At 40.3% G+C, this 14,812-nt stretch overlaps 1 protein-coding gene across 2 annotated transcripts in view; it reads right to left on the bottom strand.

The window, feature by feature from the left end:
- The window catches only part of Vrk2 (VRK serine/threonine kinase 2), a 131,210-nt gene extending 119,191 nt beyond the window's left edge, over positions 1–12,019 (bottom strand). For both annotated transcript variants that reach the window (XM_085829062.1, XM_021177191.3), the window contains exons 1-2: positions 11,929–12,019; positions 9,882–10,022 (exon numbers count right to left, since the gene is read on the bottom strand). In XM_085829062.1, the coding sequence (XP_085685188.1) occupies positions 9,882–10,017 (136 nt within the window). In that variant the 5' untranslated portion in view covers positions 10,018–10,022; positions 11,929–12,019. The remainder of the gene's footprint in view (positions 1–9,881; positions 10,023–11,928) is intronic.
- Positions 12,020–14,812: the final 2,793 nt, after the last annotated feature.

The raw sequence follows: 14,812 nt of genomic DNA, 5'->3' as shown, positions 1-14,812 counted from the left end.
TCCCTCTCCCTCTCCCTCTCCCTCTCCCTCTCCCTCTCCCTCTCCCTCTCCCTCTCTCTCCCTCCCTTCTGAGAGAAAGTTCAACTTACTATATAGCTAAGGCAGGCCTTGAATTTGTGATCTTGGAAAGCTATCTCACAGCCATCATCAAGTATTGGGGTCTCAGGGCTTTACCATCAGGTTTGCTAAAAATGTTAATTTTAATTTAACGTAATAGCTTTTTATTTTTGCAATTTCTTTTTATTATTTTGTGTACATGTCAAATAAAAAGGGATAACAACTATCATTGTAATCCACAAGTCCTCCACTGAATACCTACTCACCTCTATATGAACTGTCTTCATTTTTCTCATGATAGTGTCTGCACTGTCAGCCTCAAAGGACATATAACTCAAAAGAACAAATTTTGTTTTCAAAGTCTAGATGCTATTGTAGGTAAAATATTTTTATCTGAAATAAATTCTTTAGCAAGAAGAAAATTCTTTAGCCGGGCGTGGTGGCGCACGCCTTTAATCCCAGCACTCGGGAGGCAGAGGCAGGTGGATTTCTGAGTTCAAGGCTAGCCTGGTCTACAAAGTGAGTTCCAGGACAGCCAGAGCTACACAGAGAAACCCTGTCTCGAAAAAAAAAAAAAAAAAGAAGAAAATTCTTTAACAAGAGTCCATCTACCCATGTATTTTTGTGCTTTACCTTTTAAAAGACCTAGTTTTCTAAACTGTACATCTTTAAATTACCCTCTAAGAAAAAAGCAGTTAAGAATAATTCACTATCTGTAAAGTTCTCTCTCCTCCAGTATGTTTCTTAACTGATATTATAATATGTGTCATAATTAAAGAGGCCTCCCTTCTTTCATTGTCCTTGCCCTGCATTTTATGAAGACTTAACACATCCCTTTAAGTCAGACAAATTTATTCAGTTTCGAAAAGCCTGAAAATCTAGCAAGTCTTTCCTATCCGATCGGAGTACAACTGTTTGACTAATCTCACTATTTTTGCATTAAAATATTGTATGACCTAAGCTACAGCACATTTTAATTGTTTTTTTTTTCTGTCCCAGCATTGGGTTTCCTGTAAATATCAGATGTTCTTTCACAGACTTGGTGATCTTAATAACAAAAGCCTAGCACCAGTGCTCTGTGCCTTGGGTTGTCAATCTAATGAAAATGGCATCACTGTAGACATCCCCACTAACAGATTTCTCCACTTAATTGCCAATACTATCAATGGTATATTTAGCTGTCGTGTTAGAAATTAGCTTGTCTTACTCACATCACTTGCCATATTTTCTCTGGCTAGCTATAAACTCAAAGTGTTCTTCTACAAGGGAAACCAATCCATAGAGCAAAAAAGCCTGTGCTCAAAAGTAAACAGCGAGAGTATTTTAAAATGGGGCCTGGAGGCATAGCACTACCTCTTAGGGCTCAAAATCCTCCTCACCAAGTTCCAAGAAGATGAAATGAAATAATGCACATAAACCCCTCACCCCAGCACTTGGCACACACCAAGAAAAGGATTCTAGTCGTTTATGGTGATTTCCCAACATTGCAAAAGCTGATCTTTTAGTTATCAGACACATGGGACACACTCATTCTTCTCTTTCATTCTTTTCCATGATTCTCCTCTGTGTTCAGGGTCCCTTAGTAAGGCTGTGGTAGCGCTCCTCTCCAAAGTCTCATTAGAGGGCACCCAGAGTGCTTGAAATGGAAGCTACATTCTTCTAGTGCCTCTCACACATGTTGAAGCTTCTGACTGGTCTTGTTTGAAATGAATTTGCAGGCACTGCCTTTACTCCACACTTAGCATAGGAGAGAAAAATGGCCAGTGTCTCTGGGGAATAATTAACAAAAGACAGTTTGTTTCATCTTCATGATAAAATACAGCATTCCTACTAAAAGGCAAATTCATCATTCCCCAAAGTTAAATAGAATGGCACTTTAAAAGTAATTCCAGCTGATTAAATTTAGGATTCTGGAAAAAAAATTAATTCATGAATATACTCTGAATCTTTCATTTGATTTTAAAATGTATAAATGTTCATTTAACTTTGAGCCCTTGCCTCTCAGTGTTCTATTCTGAGCTAGTCAAACAAGTGGTAGCAGGCATGCTGGGCTCAATAATACTGCCTCTCGTATTTAAATACTCTATTTCACTTGGATTGCAAATTAAAGACAGTCTCCTGAACACTGACATATTTCCAATGCCTGACTTCACAACTCGTGTTGGTTTTCCTCCACTGTTTTGCCTCTGTGTGTGTCAACTTTGGCCTTCTTTTCTTGCTCCCCTAGGGCACTGCTGTCTCTTTGAAGCCATTGTCAGCTTGAGATGAAAAAAATGTACATTAAACCTCGTGACTAATTATACAGTTAGAAAATTCTGATTCTCAAATACAAAGTACCTATGCTTGGAGACTGTAACATAAGCTTCTGACTGTGCACAAATCCCTCAATCACATACTTCACAGACTTGGGTTAAAAGAATTCCTGAGCTAGGCATGTAGCTCAGTGGTAGAGTGCTGGTGTAGCAGGTGAAAGGCATGCTGGATCCCCAGCACCTGACAGAAGGAGGAGGGAGTGGGAAGAATAGTTTATTTTCTGTTAAAGTTACTGGAGCTTACACATCCCATGCATAGTAGAGAGTTGACCCAACAGAAAACACCATACTTTCCCCTAAAATAGTAAGAACTGGCTTATTAAATCTACTTCAATTAAATATTATCCAGGTCATTTTGTTTGTTCATTTGATTGTTGTTGTTGTTTAGTATAAAAGGATGTTTATTTGGCAGGAAGCGGACCTGGAGAAGAAAGTAGAGGCAGAGAAAGGAGGGCATAGAATGATAGAAAGGGAGGAGAGAGGAAGAGGAAGAGGAAGAGGAAGAGGCCGGCTGGGGACACCTGGAGAAGAGACAGGAGAGAGACAGAGTGGATGGACAGAGAGAGAGTGAACTATTTTATTATAAACATGGAAGTGGTTAGATTTAATACAGTGGCCACTTTTTATATTATGCGTTAACAGAGGAGACATTTCCCAATAAGTCCTATAATACATACTTAAGTACATGTTATATAATATTTTAAAAGTACATTTGGAAAAATAAACGTATGCTACTCTTACCCCAAACTCCCTAAAAATATACAAAATACTGTCTGTGAATATGAAATTACAGTGTCTTACACATAGACCACACATTGTACTAAAAACAAAGAAAAGAAATCCCACAAAATGTAGTACCTTTTTTCTAAAAGTTTTCTATTTTTTTTCCATAAAAACATCATCTATTAGGGTACTGGAGAGATGGTTCAGAAGTTAAAATCACTGGATTTTCTTCCAAAGGACCAGGGTTTTATTCCCAGCACCAACATAGCTGTTCACAACTGTCTGTAACTCCAGTTCCAGGGGACCTAATACACTCACCCAGACATACACGCAGGGAGAACACTATTGTACATAAAATAAATTATTTTTTAAAAACCTTTGTTAATAACTGTGACCTGCAAGGCCATATCTCTGCACCCTGGGAGTGCCAATTAGGACAGCACAATGTGGTGTAGGGTGGAAATGGCTGGTCGCACACATGAAAATCCAAAACGTTGGTATGTGAATCATTACTGACACAATCACTTTGTTCCCATTGTATGGCCACAAATGGCAAGTCTTGGTTCTCTCCTGCTTGTCTTCACTTCACTAAGGTTTCCAATCAACTGGTCCCAGCAACTGGCCTTCTTGGTTCTAACCCTGCAAGACTAGGTCCTCTGCTAGCTAGCTCTTGGGGGCCTTTTCTGTGAGACCCAATTTCCTCTTCCTCTCATTGTACTGCACATGTCACATGGTTACCAAATACATTGGTGAACTACAAGTCACCAGCATGCCAGTGCTCCAGGAAGCCCAGCAATGACTGGGTTATGACAGAGCAGCCCAATGCTGCTCAAGCACATTTCTAATGGGGAGAGGAAGAGTTAAAAGGTGTAACCCTCACCCTTCAGAATTGGTCACAGTACCTGAGCAGAGCACGTTGGATTAAGGTCTGCACAAAGCCAAAGCACAGAATTTCATTGCTTTTGTTGGCTCGTGCCATTTCTTTAATTAATGTCACTTTCTCTGGTTTTAATATCAGAGCGAGTGACAAGAGAGCTTCTGCATGAATTGTGTTTTCCGAGGACTGTATGGCACACTCTCCTGCAGTCTGACAGAGGGACGTGCCAGCTTCACTTGGCAGTTACACTGCACCAGCTTTAGTTTTAGGAGTTTAATTTGTGTCAGTTATATGTTTTGAATACGTTGAAGTATTCACAACGGTCTCGTGGAATCTGTTCCATAGATAAAGTTTACGCAGTGGAAAAACAAAAGCAAGGGTTATAATGTGATTAGCAAAGCTGCTCACGGCCACAGCTGGCCTTACAGGCATGCCTATAAATTTAAGAGTACTTAGGAGAGAGGATTAAAATGATCACAAGCACAGGGCCCTCTCTTCCTGGTTTGGGGGCAGTTCTGTAGTGGGTGTGAGACAATCATAAGGAATATGACGTTTAGAACTCAATTTTATGCAAAATCCATTATTCAAGAAGCAAAGTTTATATACATGATAGACATGTAAGGAAGTGAAAGTAAGAATAGGAAGTTTAGTTACTTATGTATTAAGTTGGTCCTAACATTTCTGTAACCTAAGTTGTTATTGATAAAAAGAAAAAATTCAGAAAGATTTCTCCACTGAGGGGAAAGGACTCAACTCTTCTTTTGGCTTGTTAAAGATTTTCCCATTTCAGGCTGGAAGACTCTGAAGGTTTCGATTTGGAGTTACCCCTTCACCCCTTCCTCTGTACACTCCTGCGAAGCACCATCAGCTCGAGCTGGAACAGCTACACCATGGAGTTCTTCTAAACTTCGCCTGCCCTTTCTAAATTTAGGGTTCTTTACTAGAGCAGGTTGAAGATGTGGCTTTGATTGCACCTGGCTCCGCTGGAGAAGAGAAATATTCATCTTTACTGAGCGCATGCTGCTTAAGTGCTGGAGGGACTTGCAGGGGAGTCACTCTCCCCGGAAACTTCATTACAATACTTTCTCTTCCCCACATGAACTAGCAATTCTCATTCACCAAAGACAGAATTTTGCCTGACACCACCACAGGAGTTCCTGTTTGACTTTCAAAATTAATCAACCTCTAAGCTAGAGTAGAAATGGCATGTCCTTTAACCTTAAGCACAAAAAGCTCTTAACAGACTGCAGTTTTTAGATCCCTGGATGGGAGTTTGGGCCCCTGATACTTAAACTTGATTCACATACTGGGTTTCTGGCATGCCTTTGCCCATACCCATCTGCTAGTCTGGCACAGTGCCCATTCAGAAGGTGTGATGCCAGTTTCAATAGTGCATAGGTGCCAATCAAAGATGGGTTTGGAGGGGCAGCATGCAGAACGCACTGAAAGTCAGTTCTTCTGCCAGGAGATCCTCCTGTTATCGTCTAATGCCAATGAAGGGCCACATGCTTCACTGCCTGGGATCACACTGCATCTGTAGATGCTTCTGGCCTTCAACGGATGTCTTTCTACAACATCATTTCCCTGGATTGGTGATGCTAAGGAAAAGCTTGGCCTACCTGGCTGTCTAACGAAATAAACAGTACACATCTCTCACAACTGTCTTGAAACAATTGCTGAGTCATCCATCTCTTCTGCTAAAGTGGTTTTTGACACAGCGTAACTATACAGTGTTCAGGAAAAACACAGTGCTTGTGACAGAGATGTAAGAGGCAAACCCTCAGAAGCATAATTATAAATCCAAGCATGGAAGCAGTATAAACTTCACAAACACCTTTGTATCATTAAATGTGGGAAGTGTCCTGATCCTAGTAGTTAGTTTCTAGTGAAGCCTTATTCCAAGTTTTAAAGTTTCTCAGATATTTTTTTTTTCTGATTTGTTTGATATACATGGATACCCCTGGGTCTTAAAGGAAAGAATGTACCTCATACTATTTATTCTTCCCCTCCTTTCTCCACAGAAGCAGAACCTAAAACACTTCAGAAGCAAAGTCCATCCATATTTCATAAGGAAGCCAGAAGCTCCCGAACACAGAGAATTCTTTTTATTGTGTGGCAATAGAGGTGAGTTCATTTCATAAAGAAGAAACTTCCCCACAGCAGTGAGTTTCAAATTGAGAGAAACGGGGGGTGGGTGGGGGGAGAATATCTTGACCAGTGCTAAGAACAGTAAGGCAGCTACAGTGCAGCAGAAGGGACAAAATACATAAATGTGGGGCACAAACAGTAAATTTATGAACTGCCCTATGATAGTTAAAACTCTTGAAAATGAAGACGTGCACATAAAATGGGTTGTTTTAAGGTCAGGTATATTTTTTTAAAAGTAAAATAAAAATGAGGGCTAACTAAGCCTTGTAAGAATTCCTCCCCTTCTTTTTTTATAAACAGAACACAAACTTGGGAAATGAACAGCACTGTCTGCTATAAATTCAAGGCAAACATTCTATAGAAGTTACTTGAAAAATTAATATCTTCTAGAGATTTTTACTTATCTATATCTCATACATATCTAATAAATAAATAAAACCAGGCAAACTTTTTCAAATTTCCATGTCTTACCAGTGCTTTCACTGGGAACGAGATTATTGTATAAATAATATGCACCACTATTGTACTCCCTTAAATAATCCTTCTTTTCTATTATTGTCATTTTCACAAGACTAACTGCCTTCTATTTAAAAAAAAATAGCAAAAATAACATTTAAAATTGCTACTAGAGTCATGACTGGACTCTCCTGAATGTTACTGTGCATACCTTAAATAAATAAATAAATAAATAAATTACAACGAAATAAATAATAAACAAAACAACACAGTCTTCTATACCTTTATAAGTAGAGATCATTCCTCACTAGTAAATAAGTTAAATTTGGTAACTTCCAAAATTCACCCCCCAAAAGCATCTTTTCTGTTTCTGAAGTGCCAACTTGGGCTAATGTAAAAGCAATAAGGAAAAGCTTCAAAATGCACTCTGCTAAGGCCAACCGCTTACCCATGGATGACGGTCCTTAAAATTAAATCAACTTTAGCTATGAAAGGCATGATATCAGAATTTATTGTCAATATGTCAATAAAGCACAGGTGCATTCTTTTAGAGAAGTGACCCTCAACCTGTGGGCTAAGACCCCTTTGTAGAAGGACACAAATCCTTCACAGGTGTCACCTAAGACCACCAGAAAAGTGCTTCTTACGGTCTCATAACAGTAGCAAAATTAGAGTTATGACACAGCAAAGAACTTAATTTTATAGTTGAGTGTTACCACAACATGATGAACTGTACCACTGTTTTAGAGGATGACATAAGAGTACCTTACACGGCCTCTGTGTCTAAAAGGACTCCTCGGTGACAGCCCACCGTCTCAGCCTCAGGCCCTCCAACAACAAGACATTTTAAAGGAATGTAATGGACATTTATCCCACATCTTCCTTTTCTGCATTTTCTTTAATTTTTGGGTCTCAATCCCTTTCATATTTGAAGCAAATAAGTAGTAGTCTAAATAGAAATGTTCACGATGCCCTGTGCCACTCTAAAAACCATGAAAGGGAACAGGTAGAGAGTGGCAAATAAAACACACAGGCACCTATGAACCGTCTCTAAGTTCTTAGTTTTACACTAGGAGTTAAATCCACCACAATTCAAGGCAGAGGAGACAGGAAACCCCTCTAATGAAAGCCTCTCCCTAGTGCACCATAGAACCAGATATTTAGAATGTAAAATTTTAAATAAGTTCTACTTATCAAGTACTTACTAGGTTCCAAACTCTTCAAAACCATCTCATTCAATCCTCGCAATTATTCTTACAATTACATAGACTAGGAACAAAAATTCCAGAGGCTTAGTAAGGTGGTGGCCTCTTGATCTGTCAGTGACTTAGTGGCCAGTCAGGATTCAACCCACATTTCCCCAGCTCTGGAAATTTTTGCTCCTATTATACATGTCTCCCTTGGGTGAGTGGCTTCCATGATACATGAAGCATTAAAGGGAATTCAAACCTTTTGTTTTCTTTCCCTGGAGTTTTAGAAACTTTTTTGCTCATTTGGTACTAAAATGACAGCAACTTTCCCACTCCCTAATCAGTCCCCTTCCCTCCCACTTTCATATACAAAGAGAGAGCACAGACTTTGTTCTTGTATTCAGACTTTTCTCATCCCTAAGAGGGACTATTGATATGAATGCTACAGGCACATTATCCCTCCAAGTCAAGAGTAAACATGGATTTCTCTGCCCCTTCCCCTTTGCTTCACGTTGCTGATTACCACCAGGCCTGGGCTATTGATCTCAAAGCTAGAGACAGTTGTACATGCACAATGAGCCAGCCAGAGCAGCTAGTTTCTTCTCAGCCTTAGGCCACAAACGCTGATAAAGTGTCTGCCAAAGCAGTGTGTCTGGGAAGAATGTCTGAAAAGAATCACCGGACATGATTATTTAAAATAAAATATAAAAAAACCTTGAATTTAAGTGCTTTGTGATATATATGCAGGAAGTGAAGAGAACTATGATAAAATGCCAGAACCAGGGGACTTCTCAAGGAACTGCTTATTGGTCAAAAGAATCAGTGAAAACTAACTAATCTCTGAAAAGAAGTGTTTCTGAGAGTTCTTACCCAATGAAGAACACTTGCTCATATACACCTTTCCAAGATAGTTTCTAAAATTCAGATGGTGGGAGGGGATGTCACCAACATGCTGAAAAACGCACTGTAAAACAGATTTTATTTGGGCAATAACAATCAGAAAACAAAAATCAAAAGCCATGTGACTAACAGAATGTTCTGCACTTGAAAAGACATGTCCATCACTCTGACACATGGAGAGTCATCGTTTACAACCGGAGCCAAACAAGTAGTGTGTATGTGCACACACAGCCTTATAAAACATGTATATAAAGGTAATTCTTAATCTCCAACTTATACCTGAATCATGTTACCCAAGAGCTTTCATGAAGTATATACTCCAAACCCAGTTGACTCTTTTCTAATCACCAATATTTTATTCATCAAACCTAGTCATTTTCCCCATCCCACCACAGCATTAAGATATTCCTAAATGGTCTCTTTAAATTCAGCATAATTTCTAAATTTTTAGATGTAGTGTAGAAGTACACCCAAGCAAGGTCCCCTACCTATCATAAAGCACAGAGGGTAATCTGAGCATCCACTGTGTCATTTTCCCAGGGAGAGCATAACCAGTAAACTGCAGTCACACGAGAGAAGTTTGTTCATACCACATAAAAGATGCTTTCAGTCATTAACCTTAAGTCTATGTAGAACCCTAGCATTGCCTAGATGATAATCATTAGGAGTCAAAACGTAGAGAACAGAGCTACAGCACAGCAGGTAAAGGTGCTTTCTCCAGAAGTATGCCCACCTACCTGAGTTGGCATCCTAGAAACCACATAAAGGTGGAAGGATTGTCCCCTGACCACCACAGGTGCCCTGTGACATGTCCAACATATATCATACACATAATATAGCAAATATTTTTTAAAAAGGATCACAAAATATTTATATTTATACAGCTGTTGTTTATAACATATAAAAATAAGTGGTTTCAGGAAAACAAGTTCTCAAAAAGAAAATTTGAATTCTGTCTGGCAGATTGTGCAATTAAGCTCTGAAAAGACTTCTAAAACTTACTGGGGAAAAAGAAGACAAACAGGGAACATGTTATGTCAGTTATGGCTTGAACCTAATGTTTAGTTAATGTACTAAACATTAACTATCTTCAAATTACTTTTTTTAAAAAAAGAATCTATGAATTCTGTTATTTCAGTTAGCTCTTAAAATACCATTGTTACCATAGTTACAAAGATCACAGATGTAATTAGACTTGGCAACTTAGTCATACTTTACCTAAGTATATCAGTCCAAACCCTCCAGAGCCGATCATCTTGCCCAGTGCCCACCGGTTTCCTTCCATATCATCCAGAATTTTGCCTTCTGGAAGTGGAACCGGAAGCTTGTATTTCTCTTTTCTTCTTGGTGCCATCACATCTATTGGCAGAGGGATGAGATAAATAGTTAAAACTCTAGCATTGAAACTCATTTCTCCCAATGTCTTTCCCAGAATTAAGATTAGGATCCTGAAGTCAATTCCAACTGGATAAGCCATCCACAATATTCAAGTTAGAAATTCAGATACTTTGAAACCTAAGAGATACTGGCATGTATATATATATATATATATATATATATATATATATATATATACATAATATATGCAACACTCTTGTAGAGGATGATCTGGGTTCAGTTCCCAGTGCCCACATGGCAGCTTACAACTCTCTGTAACTCGAGCTCTGGGGCCTGATATATTTGACCTCTTCACCTGGCACCTATATACACACACACAAAATTAAAAATTAAAAATTAATTTCTTAAAAATTAAAAATATCTACTGTGTTTCATTTAAATCAATACTTCAAAATTTCATGTAGGAGTTTATTAATATTTAGCAACACTATAGAATATAATTAATTATCATTGTATAGAAATTAGCAAACGAGTAATGTGATTTTTTTTAGGTTGTCCAAGAACCAACCTTCCTAGGGGATATATAATTAATAAATATTAGAAAAAATGCTTGAAATTAGACGTGAAAGTAACCATGGTCTTCTTAGTATTTCTAGACTAAAACAAAAACAAACAAACAAAAAAACCAAATAAACAAAACCATGGTAAAGCAACTTGGGAATTACTTCATATAGTTTACAATCCACCTGAAAGGGGAGTCAGGGCAGGAACTCAAAGCAGCAATTGCAGGCAGGTACTGAAGCCACCATGGCAGACCCCTGCTCAATAGCTTGTCCTGCGCCGAACTGGCTCAACCAGCTTGACTTTCTTAAACAAACCAGGCCCAAGGATGGCACTGCTGGCCTGGGCCCTCCCCCATCTATCACTCCAACAGATCCACATCTGCCCGTGAGTAAATCTAATGGAGGTATTTTGCCACTTGAGTTAAATTTATGTGGCCTTCTTCTGGAATGTGGGATTCCTGTTATCTGTAGAGCTGTAATCTCTAAGGCAAAGCTGTTCTCACATTGATGGGAGTGGGTAAGAGGGAGGGTCAGAAAACCAGAAAGCCTGAACTAGTCAGTGGCCTGATAGGACAGGTTAGCTTGTCATGGTAATCCTTGCTCTTGGAAGTCATTCCCAGGTGTTTTGTTTGGTGGTGGTAAGACACTACCAAAGGTCAGACGCGACCTTTGAATTTAAAACTGTACCCTTCCCCAGTCACTAACAGCCTCACATTAATCTCAACATTCAACATTTGTCCCTCTTCCCAGATGGACCTCCATGGAGACAAGTTGATAACAACAGCAAAATCTAACCAGGACAAATGCTTTCGTGAAAATTATTTATAAATACTGACAGGGTACAAAATGTTTCTCTTAAACTACCCATCTCTGCTTAAGTAGTTTTCCCTCCTTCGCTTATTGAACCCAGTGCCTCCGAGGCCGCTGAAACTCCACTCCAGTGGGCTAAACAGAGCCCCGAGCAGAGCGGGAAATCTAAACCAGGAACAACTGGGCCACCGAATTGAAGGAGGATGTGATTCCAAGGGTTCCCTAAACCGGGCGGTATGTTGGGCACACACGCCAAAGTTGCTGGCTAAAGTTGGCAAGTCTTCCTAGAACAACTTCTAAGCGGGGCAGCTAAAAGTTTGGGGACTCGGTGGTTCCGGGGTGATGCTCGCCCGGTTCAAACGCTCCCTCCCGGCCTTGAGCGGCGACCCCGTCCCAGGGATGGCTGTCCGGAGCTGTGCAGAAGCGCCGGCCGGTTTCCCGGATGAGTCGGTACCGGGTGCGGGGACTGAAGCTGGGCCTGTAGCGGGCCCGGACAACGCCGCAGCCGCCCGCCGGGCACTGAGCGTCGGAGCCGGGATGGAGGGAAGACTGACCTGCCGCCGGAGTCCCACAGCGCTGGTCTCCTAAGGCCTCGCAGTCACGCGGGCCTCTCCAGGCTCCTCCCAGGGGCCGGGCGAGCCTGTGGGCCGCCTCCCCGGAGCCAGCCCTGGGAGCCCCAGAGCCTGGCAGAGGCCGCCCAGTGGCAGAGGCTGCAGCGGTGGAGGGGCGGTACCGAGAGAGAGAGGGTTAGAGTTTCTAAGCACTGGGCCCTGCCAAGGCCTGTCTGAAGAGCCTTCAGATTAACCTGGGGTTAGTAAACTGGGCCAGCGCTTACAGAAGAAGAACTGAAACCTTCCTGTACCAGTTCTGAGTACCAATCCCTTTTAAATTGATCAGATCCTTACCAACAGCTCGTCCAGCCTCTGGGCATACCCAGACAGCCCCTTGTAACTGGGAGGGCCTGTATCTATCTGGGTGTGTCACTTGCAAGTGACTGCCCTAGGCCTAGTTCTGTCACTTAATACTTGGATAATGTTTAAAACGAAAGTTAGTACATTTCTACGTTCCCATCTGTAAAATGAAAAACATTAGTTATTGAGTTTTAAGGTTACTATGACATCTGAGAGAAATATGTTAAGTATATAGAAGTTCTTTAAGGATACACAATTTACATTTTAGAGCAAACAAACAAATCTTTATAAAAAAGACTGTTCAAACAGCACTTTAGTTTCTTACCTAAAAACACTCAATAATTGTCCAGATGCAAATACTGAAAGAAAAACAGCCTCTCTGTGAAGGCTAAAGTTATGTTTTAAGTTTTAGTTACTATACTTTAAGAGACCTATAAAACAGCTGGGCAGTGGTGGCACAAGCCTTTAATCCCAGCACTTGGGAGGCAGAGGCAGGTGGATTTCTGAGTTCGAGGCCAGCCTGAGTTCCAGGACAGCCAGGGCTACACAGAGAAACCCTGTCTTGAAAAACCAAAAAGAGACCTATAAAACAAACAAACAAACAAACAAAAATACCTCTAACTTGTAAGTCCCACTTGCTCAAGGTAACTTCTAGGAATGCTGGAGGCTGTTGTTCAAGAAAGATAACAAGCTTGCCCAAACTGCACAAGATGTGCTTGGTCACATGTAGGTGGGAAGTAAATGGGCAAGAGGTACGTCAGGATGAATGTTTGCCCTTGAGTCTACAAAGGCAGAAAGTGCATACCCTTGTGGGATTTGCCTTCATAAGCCCCTGACAAATGCAATATGGTGCCATACTCTGGAATTCCTGGTGTAGACCTGGCCTGTGTCCATCATTCCTGGCCAGTATTTAATAAAGCTTGATTCAACAGTGACTCAAATATCATGATAGAAGCTTTATTCTTGCCTGGTGGTATTAATTCTCTCTGCTAAATTTGATGAAATAAGGAAAATAAGGATTTTACCAAACTCCAAAAATGGTAAACAGCATGAGACTATTTCTTAAAAGAACTACATGATTTGGGTATAAAAACATTTTTAAAATGAATTTTGTAGACAGGGGTGTAGCTTCATCGGTAGTGTTCCTCTGACCTGTAGGAAGCCCTCAATAAAATCCCCAGCATATAAAACAGCTCCATAGCACAGGCCTATAACCTGAACACTTTTGAGGTAGAACACAAGGAAAGAGCTGAAGGTTATGGTCATCTTTCCTACATAGGAAGTTACTGTACAGAGAGTAAGGTGGGTATGATGGGAACAGAGACAAGTGAATCACTGAAGCCCATTGACCTACCACTCTTGATTTAGAGATGATAATCAGGTTCAGTGAGAGATCCTGTCTCAAATACACACACACACAGAGAGAGAGAGAGAGAGAGAGAGAGAGAGAGAGAGAGAGAGAACACGTAAGATATCCAGTGTTGGAAAGGATGCAGAGGAAATGGAGTTTCATTCTACTGCTTATCCAGACAATTTGTCAGGCTCTGACTTAGCATATCCCATCTTGTCCATAGGAATCATATTTTAAGATTCCCAGGGAATATCTGAAACTATAGATAGAACCAAACCTTACATATTCTGTAATAAGTTTCTTTTTTAAGGTAAGGTCATTTTTGAGGCAAAATAACTTTTATTTTACCCATAAAGAATTTTACTTATAAATTAGACATAGTCAGAGGTTAACCATAATTAGTAATAGGTCAGTAATAAAGATAAATTACAAGGGATTTTATCCTATGTGAATATGAATACATTAGTACATTTCTCTTGCTGTGATAAAAAAAAAATTGTCCAAGCCAACTTAAGGAAGAGAGAGTATATTTTTGGTTCATGGTTCCAGGGGAATAAGTGTCTATGGTGGTAGAACAACAAGATGGCAGCAGCTATGGCAGCAGGAACAGCAAGCTGAGAGCTCACATCTTGAACCACAAACAGAAAAGAAAAAGAGCCAACTGAAGATGGCAGAAGGCCTTTTAGTCTCCAGTGACATACTATACCAGGCAGGTGGTGCAAACCAAACCTCCCCAGACAGTGCCAGCAGTTGGAGGCCAAGTGTACAAATGCCTGAGACTGTCTGGGACATTTCTCATTCAAACTAATACAAAATATCTTATTGTACCATATTCACCCTGCTTGTGATAATATGGGGTGACACATGTCTATGTGACGAGACAAAATGAGGTGGATAGTATGGGACATGACATAGAAGAATGACATATTAATTTGGACGCAAATTGTAATCCCTCAGTAGTCAATGTGAAAACCCTTGTGGTACTGAGTGACTGGCACAGGCAGAGTGTACAAAGTGAGTTTGTAAGGCAAAAGAAGGGCTGAAGCTCTAAACATAACAGGACAAGACTCCATCGCACAACTCAGTGTTGGAGTGTTCTATTTCATAGTACAGGATCATGGCTGATTGCAAGTAACTAACACTGTATAAGGTGAAATAACGTCCCAGTGTGATACT

Source organism: Mus caroli, unplaced genomic scaffold, assembly GCF_978045245.1.
Source record: "Mus caroli unplaced genomic scaffold, Mus_caroli_1 scaffold_13, whole genome shotgun sequence".
Classification (NCBI taxonomy): Eukaryota; Metazoa; Chordata; class Mammalia; order Rodentia; family Muridae; genus Mus; species Mus caroli.
This window is presented reverse-complemented; position numbering and strand designations above follow the sequence as displayed.